The following is an 8,308-nucleotide window of genomic DNA, read 5'->3' on the forward strand; positions in this document are numbered from 1 at the left end:
GCCCAGCCTGGCGCCCCGGGCCGCGGCGCTGCCCCCCCCGTACCCTGGCCGTGCCCAGCCTGGCGCCCCGGGCCGCGGCGCTGCCCCCCCGTACCCTGGCCGAGCCCCAACCCCCCAGGCGGGGGATGGGCTGACTAGCTTCCATCCCCCCATCCCCAGGGTAGAGATAGGGGCTGCCCCTTAATCCCTCGTATGCCCCCTCTCCTGCCATGGCATTTGGGGCTGCTGCCCATCTCACCCCCCTAGCACAAGGCCAGGGCAGCTGCCCCTTATTCCCTGCACTCCATCTCCAGCGGCCAGTACTTCCCTGCAGGCCATGGCCCCCTGGCAGCCCTGGCCTGGCTGGGCTGGCCCCCCACTGGCACTGCAGGAGTCTGCCCAATGCCCCTCGTGCCCCTGGCCCCGGCCTGTCCCCTGCAGTGGCCAGGGACAGTGATGGGGCGCCTTGCCAGGGAGAGGGGAGGGGTGTGATGGTGCCGAGTCGCTGCCGTGATAGGAGCGGTGCCAGTCACGGGGGCCTGGCAGTGCCCTCAGCGGTGTGCGGGCACGTCACCAAGTGAGACTGGCAGGTCCAATGGCTCTCCAAGGGCCTGCCAGCCCTACCTGCCCCGCTAACGTCCTGGTTCCCAGAGGCAGGGGCCGTTGTGCGCCGGGATCTCCTCCGAACACCTGGCCCCGGGATCCCCCCTTGGCGACAGGTCACCAGCGCGCGGGGCTGCGCCAGCCTACCCAGCCACTGCAGAGGGAGCTCCCGGCTGCCCGTCCCTGCAGGGCACCCAGCTCTGGTCACGGAGGGTCTCTGTGGGCTCTGCCAGGCCCCTGGCCTTGCCGGGTGCCTCCACCTCGGGGTGCTGGGCCCCGGTGCATTGAGCTCTGAGCTGGACAGGGACCCTCCTGGCCTGGCTTTGGTGCTGCTCTCAGAGTGTCTGAGATCGGGTCCTCCAGGCTCCTTGGGAAGGGCACAGCCCCCGTCAGTGGGCTCCCCCCTTGTTTTTCCTTGCAGCAGGGGCCCTGCCGAACGGGGGCATGTGGCCATCAGCCTGAACTGCTCACCATGGATCCGTCTTCCTGACACACCTAATTACCCCGGTTGCAGCTGCCAGCGCGTTGCCTGTCCCTAAATCAAGCACTCCCATTACTCCTGTCGGCTGGCCGTGCGGCCGCGGGCCCGGCTATCGATTTCCCCCCTCCCCTGTATGATCTACAGGCTCCGCACAGCTCACCTTAATGAGTTCATTCTGCCGGGCAGCCCTTCGCTGGAGAGCAGCCCCTGCCCCACGCCACTGGGCACCTGCCCCCTGGGGCTGCGGGCTGGGGGGCTCAAGAGAGCAGGGCCTGGGTGCTGTGATCTCCCCAGGGCAGTACAGTGGGGGTTCTGCAGGGCGTGGCAGCCCCCCCGCACCTTGCCCCCTGCCTGGGCAGATCCACGCCAAGCCGTCCCGTCCCCTGCTCCTCTCCCTGCCCCCCTGACCCCCTCTCTCCCCCAGGTCTGGCCACCTACACGGACAAGCTGTTCAAGTTCCGGGCTGGGCGCTGGGAGGACCTCCTGAGTGACGAGGTGAACCGGGCAGTGGCCAGCCGCTTCGCCGGGCGCTCGGTGGCCTGCGTGGACAGGGCGGTGAGTGGACAGCGAGCCCGGCTGGTGGCCCTCGGGGCTGGGGAGTGGGCGCAGCGGGGTCATGGGGTGGGGGACTTCTTTACGGCCCGGTCAGGCTCTGTTCCCCAAACTCCCCCCGCCCCCAGGCTGTCGCTGGGTGTGCGGGAACGAGGTGGCACTTCCGGGCCTCTCCCATCCCGGCCTGAGCCCTCTGCCCCCTAAGTCTCCCCCCCACTGTCGGGGTGTCAGGGCGCCAGGCTCTCCCCCGGCTGTTGGGGTGTCAGGGCGCTAGGTCCCCCCAACCCCCGCTGTTGAGGTGTCCGGGCCCCAGGCTCCCTCCAGGGCGCTATGTTTCTCTCCCCACCCCCCTTGAGGTGTCAGGGCCCTGGAGCCTTTCCCAGAGTTGCCTCTTGCTGAGAAAGTGCCTGTCGGATGATTTATGCTCCTGTCACCTGCTCTTTCTTCTTCCTCCTCCTCCTGCTGTTTGTTTTCCAACGATTATCACTAAATCAGGGCCCAGCTGCTGCAGGGGAACAATGGGAGGGGGCGGGGGAGTGTGGGGGAGCAGGGTCTACCCAGGGGGTGGGGCGGGGTGCTGAGCCAGGCTGCGAGGTATGGGGGAGTGGGGCCAAGAGGCGGGGTGGGGTGGGGTAGTAGGTGGCAGGGGAGCCCAGCCGAACTGCGGAGTCAGGATGACCAGATAGCCAGTGTGAAAAATCAGGACGGGGGTGGGGGGTAATAGGAACCTATATAAAAAAAACCCCAAAATCGGGACTGTCCCTATAAAATCAGGACATCTGGTCACCTTAGTGGAGTGGGAGGCTTGGGGGTCAGGTAAGGGGAAGTGGGGCTGTACCATGGGGTGAGGACTGGGGAGGAAGGGGGTTGGGGGAGTGGGGCTAAGCCATGGGGTGGAGATGGGGGCAGGTGGAGGGGAGCAGGACTGAGACGTGGGGGGCGGTGGAGTAGAGCTGTGGCGCGGTGGGGGGGATGCAGCATGCAGGGGGGCAGCCGGACAGACATCGAATCTTGGCAGGTCCAGGCCTCGAGTGGTCCCCCGCCCCAGGCTCAGCTCTTGAGCAACTGTCCCAGCAGGGCTGGGGGCAGCGAGAGCAGCACGGACCCCCGGGGAACAGCAGCCGAGCGTGGGGCCCGGGGCCCTGACCCAGCTGCAGTCACCTCCAGCCGTGCTGCGGGGCTTAATCCGCTCCCCGCGGGGCTGGCCAGAGCCCGCAGGCTGCAGTGCCACCACTGGGGAGGGGGACGCCCCCAGGACCCTGCCCCCGGCCCAGCCAGGGTGTCGCAGCCGGCTGCAGGCTGGGAGCCGGGGAGGGGCCTGGCCAGCCTGGCTCTGCCCTCACCCACCTGCCCCTTGCCCACAGGGCTCCGGCCGATACGCCATCTACATCGCCAACTACGCCAACGGCAACCTGGGCCCCCACGCGCTGCTGGAGATGGACGTGGCCGCCAGCGACCCTGCTCGCGGCATCGTGGTGCTGACTGACGTCGCCGCCGAGGCCAGGGTCAACAAATACACAGGTCCTGGGCAGCCTGCGTGGGGCTGAGGCCTACGGCGCGGGGACGGGGTGCTGCGGGAGGGGCCCGTGGGGAGGCGTGGCACGGGGCTACCCATAGAGCAGGTGGCATGCCTGGCACATAGGGTGCTGGGGCTGTCTCTGGGCTGGGTGACAGCACCCGCCGCCCCGGTAGGGAGTCTGGGCTCCAAGGACGCCCCCTGGGCTGTCTTGCTCCATCTCCGACCCTGGCCCCGGGAGTGCCTGGTCTCCGCAGCAAATCGCGTGGGCAGCTGGTTCGCAAGGATGGCGCTGTGGAAGCAGAGCCGGCGGGAAAGGCCCTGAGTGTGGGGGGCCAGGGGAGATGGCAGGTGCTGAGGGTTAGAACAGAGTGTCACTGTCTGGAGGGGCAGATGCCCCAGACCAGTGGTGGGGTCTATTATTAGCTTTCACCAGACCAGTAACAAATGTGGACTTTCAAAGTCCTACAACAGTCTTGCCGTGGAGTCCAGATGGTCCCCTTGGACTCCACAGCCTAGCGCACCCCCGGCCAGCCACACGGCCTCATAATGTACTCCCAAAACCACAAAGTTCAAGCCACTTCCAGTCCCAAGAGAGCGGTTGCTTCCCCCGATCTCACCCCAGGGATAGCGTGGGAGCCGGTCCTGGAGCTGATTCCAGAGAGGAGATAGAGACAGTTATCAACAGGCAAACAGTCACTCCGCCACTCCGAGGAGTTTGTCTGATCCCAAAGGTGGCAGAGCTGCAGGAATCTCCGCGCCGAGTGGCTTCCAGGGCTGACCCAGGCCTAGCAGGGCTGGGATCTTTGCCCCTCGGGTGCAGACAGCGGGAAAGAGCCTCAGTTTCCCCTGGTCAGGGATATGTAGCCCCTGCGGCCCAGAGCCCAAGGGGACAGGGTGAGTTCTCGCGTAGGTCTCTGCTCCCTGGAGATCAAGAAATGCAGTGAGCAGGGTGCCCTACAATGCCATGTTTGTTGCCGGGACCCCCTTGCGCGCGGGTCGAGCCTTCGGCATGCTGCTGGGGGAGTGGGACGACTGGGGACTTCCCCTTGTTATGGTGTATGTGAATCTTACTGGTGAGGCTAGGTGAGTTTTGCTGTTTTGCATGAATACGGTGTGTGCCTCAGTTTCCCTGTGTGCTGCACCAATGCCTCGGTGGGGGGAAGAGGGGTGTGTGACTTCGGCTGAGACCCTCTGGGGCAGGTGAAACTACTCCAGCTGCCTGTACATAGGCTATGCTCGGTGCCCTTTGTAACCTGAGACCCAGGAGGGGGATGCAACCAGGTGACTGTTTGCCCAGGAAGCGAGACAAAGACCAGGAGGAGGAGAAACGGGGGTGGGGGTGTTGGAGGTGGGGTCGCTGGAAGCTGGCAGTCTGCTTGGGAGGACTGGAAGAGGGGGGTCCAGGTCGTCTGGCCCAAGATGGACTTGGCTGAAAGTCACTGATTTCTGTGCTAACAAGCTCTGGGGCCTGACCTGTGCCCTGCTGTCCCCAGGCGGCCGGGGGGTGGCGGTGGGCCCCATCCTGAGCACCAGCGCCTCGGACATATTCTGCGATAACGAGAATGGGCCCAACTTCCTCTTCCACAACCAGGGGGACGGCAGCTTCGTCGACGCAGCTGCCAGCGTCGGTGAGTGAGCGCAGGCGGGTGAGGGACCTGCAGCCAGCGGGGGGCGGGGGGCGGGGGTGGGTGGTGGCATGGCCAGGGGGCCAGGCCTGGCATTACAGGGGCCAGAGCGCCCGAGCGATACCCACAGGGCCCGTGGGAGGCCGAGCTGGGGACCCCGAGCGTGGGTCTATCAGGGTCGGGAGCCAAGCGGCACTGACAGAATGGGACGGGGGGGAACAGGGCAGCCGAGTTAGCCCCGCTCTCTCTGGGGGCGGCCGGCTGCATGCCACACAGAGCCCCCCGCAGCGCTCGGCCCAGGCGGAGATGGGGCTTCCTATGCTGTGGGGCTGGGGGTGTCACTGTCCTTGGCCCCACTCCCAAACAGTCTCCTCTGCTGCCCTGCAGGCCTGGATGACCCCTACCAGCACGGCCGTGGCGTGGCCCTGGCCGACTTCAACCGTGACGGCAAAGTGGACATCGTCTACGGCAACTGGAATGGGCCCCACCGCCTCTACCTGCAGATGAGCGCCAGCGGGCGGGTCCGCTTCCGGGTGAGAGTGGGGCGCACACTGCCGAGGGGCACTGGGATCAGGGCCCCCAGCTCCCCCAGGCTTCCACACCCTCCCCGGGGGGCTTGCTGTCCCAGCTCTCCCGGCGGGGGGTCACTCACGGCCCATTCTGGGGAGCCCCACGCCCGGCCAGGCTCTAGGGCGCCCCTGGTTCCAGCTCTCTTGGGCTGTGACCTCCTTGGTCCGACTCCCAGTGAGACCCGGCTCCTTCCAGCAGCCCCCTCTGAGCCCCCCCACCCGCCTCCCAGCCCTTCAATCTCCAGCTGGGGGGGTGGCTCAGCCTCCCTGCGCAGAGGCGGGGAGATCTCTGTCCCCTGGGGCTCTGGGTGTCAGTGTCCTGGGGACTGGACTTGCCATCGGCGTCTCAAATCTCCACTGATCTGGGGCCAGGCCCAGTCAGCCAGGTGACACCACCCTTGTCTCCGCCTGTCCTGAGAGCAAACAGTCCTGTCCCACCCACGGGGGAACAGCGCAGGGGAAACTGAGGCATGCCAGACTCATAAAGATATCCGTTGGCGCTGCCCACTGTGCTGCCCAGCCCCCGTCGCTCTGTGGCCCTTATGCTTATAAGAAGCACACAGGATCTTTTTCAGGGGAAATGGCAACAGACCGCGTTTATTGGAGATACAACGGTTAGCATGTGCATTCAATCACACACACACACACACACACACACACACACACACACACACACACCCACCCCGCGGCCAGGTTGATCACAGGTAGGGAGGAGCCGGGTTCTGTTGGTTGTGACACGCTGCTCTGGGGAAGTCTTGGCAGGACGAACCCAAAGTTTTCATGGCAAGGCCCCCTGTTTATATAGTGATTTTCCTTCACTGGGACCAACGAGTCATGCTGTAATCAATTGTTGTTTGACAAGGGCTTGTTTTCTTAAATTGTCCTTCTCATCCTTTATCTTGTTCTTTTCTCACGTCTCTCAGGGAGTTACCCCAGGCTGGGTTTGATCACTGCTCTCTTGTCCCCACTGATAGGTGCCTGTCTCATCTTTACAGTCAATCTGCCTTCCTCTGACATGTCAATAGGGGCGTGTTGCAGCCTCCTGGCGCCCTTGCGTCTGTCTCTGGTTTCTCCCTAGAACATCTGGTTCAGCGATGGCCTTCACACTTCTCTCTTAACACACAAATTCCTCATTCACACACAAACCACAATTAATTTCCACAGAATATTTTGAACAGGAACATCAAGTTGCAATGCAGAAGAAAAACAATCATGGCTACATTATTATCTTATTATTCTTTATCCTTCACTCTAAATTATACAAAATACAAACAATAAATCCTAGAACTACACCCTGACCCGTCTCTCCCACAGGACATCGCCACGCCCAAGTTCTCCATGCCGTCCCCCGTCCGCACCATCCTCGCGGCCGACTTCGACAACGACCAGGAGCTGGAGGTGTTCTTCAACAACATCGCGTACCGGGGCTCCTCCGCCAACCGCCTCTTCCGGTAGGGCCGCCCGCCGGGGCAGGGTCAGAGGGCAGGCTGCCTACCGGGCGGGGGCTGGGAGCAGCTCACCTGCCCACCCAGGAGATGGGCCACAAGCCCAGGAGAGACGGGGACCGCTGCATGCCCAGGAGGTAGGGCAGGCGGGCTGGATTCCGGTGCCCCTGGCGTGGAGCTGTGCTCCATGCCCAGGAGCAGGAGGTGTGCCCACGAGAGCCCGCGGGCACCAGCCACTGTGACTAAGCCCTTTGCAATGTCATTATTAGCCCCTCACTCACAGCGCTAATGGCCCCTCGTTAATTGTGGGGATTGATAGCTCATTGTCCCGGGTGGATAGTGCCAAGTGTCCGCACGGCCAGCCCCATGGCCACTCTCCGGCCCCGCCATTTGCCCACACTAAGGCCCATCTGGCTCTGCGGGAGCCTGGCAGTCTCTCCAGCAGGGGCTCCGAGTCTGTCCCTGCCTGGTACCGAAGGGAGACGATGCTGTGTGCGCCAGGCAGGGCTCCTGCCGGGATGCAGCGCTGGCATGGGCTCTCGCCCGACACGGCTGCCCCCTCTGCCAACCCTGCCCCTTGCAGCCCAGGGACCCTGCGTGGAGCCAGAGGCTCGCATGGCAGGGGGTCACGTGGCCAACAGACATGGAGGGGCTCGGGCAGCCGGTGGGGTTGGGGCCCCGGAGCCTGGCTCTCACCCTCGTCCCCTGCAGGATCATCCGCAGGGAGCACTTGGACCCCGTGATCGAGGAGCTGAACCCAGGAGATGCCATGGAGCCCGAGGGCCGGGGCACTGGTGAGTCCCCCACGCCTGCTGCCCCTCAGGGGCTGGGCCAGGTGCTGAGATGCCCCAGGGTGTGCTGCCTGGGGACCCTGGGCACTGTGGGGGTCAGTGGGGTGACACTGCGCGGGACTGGGAGCGAGCGGGCGAATCCTGGGCTGGCTCCGGGTTGCGGGCAGCTGGATCGACGGCTCCATTGTCCTCTCCAGTCCCTGCCCCCGGCCTGGCACCTCTGCGCCCTCAGCTGCCCAGTGCCTCCGTCAGTTCCTGGGGGTCGGGGTCAGGGGGCTGCCCCTCAGTGCGGGGAGCCAAGCCTGGCACAGGCCAATGGCTGCTGACGTAACCCCACCCCGGGGACCCGAACCTGGCTCCGTGCGTGCTGCAGGCGACAGGCAGGAAAGTTGAAGAACTTACTGACAGGCAGCATGATCTAATGGTCAGAGCAGGGGCCTGGGAGCCAGGACTCCTGGGTTCCATCTCCAGCTCTGGGAGGGGCATGGGGCTAGGGGGTCAGGGCAGGGGGGGCTGGGAGCCAGGACTCATGGGTTCCATCCCCAGCTCTGGGAGGAGCATGGGGGCTAGGGGGTCAGGGCAGGGGAGTCTGGGAGCCAGGACTCCTGGGTTCTATCCCCAGCTCTGGGAGAGGCATGGGGCTAGGGGGTCAGGGCTGGGGGGGTTGGGAGCCAGGACTCCTGGGTTCTATCCCCAGCTCTGGGAGGGGCATGGGGCTAGGGGGTCAGGGCGGGGGGCTGGGAG

General features: G+C 64.9%; 1 protein-coding gene across 1 annotated transcript in view; it reads left to right on the forward strand.

Annotated features, from left to right (window-relative positions):
- CRTAC1 (cartilage acidic protein 1) overlaps positions 1-8,308 on the forward strand; it is a gene marked incomplete at its 3' end in the record, with an annotated part of 33,934 nt that overhangs the window by 20,839 nt on the left and 4,787 nt on the right. The window contains exons 4-9 of the mRNA XM_034757787.1: positions 1,488-1,618; positions 2,980-3,136; positions 4,628-4,762; positions 5,147-5,292; positions 6,643-6,779; positions 7,485-7,567. Of these exons, the coding sequence (XP_034613678.1) occupies positions 1,488-1,618; positions 2,980-3,136; positions 4,628-4,762; positions 5,147-5,292; positions 6,643-6,779; positions 7,485-7,567 (789 nt within the window). The remainder of the gene's footprint in view (positions 1-1,487; positions 1,619-2,979; positions 3,137-4,627; positions 4,763-5,146; positions 5,293-6,642; positions 6,780-7,484; positions 7,568-8,308) is intronic.

This window comes from Trachemys scripta, unplaced genomic scaffold, assembly GCF_013100865.1.
Source record: "Trachemys scripta elegans isolate TJP31775 unplaced genomic scaffold, CAS_Tse_1.0 scaffold_43, whole genome shotgun sequence".
NCBI classification, from domain to species: domain Eukaryota; kingdom Metazoa; phylum Chordata; order Testudines; family Emydidae; genus Trachemys; species Trachemys scripta.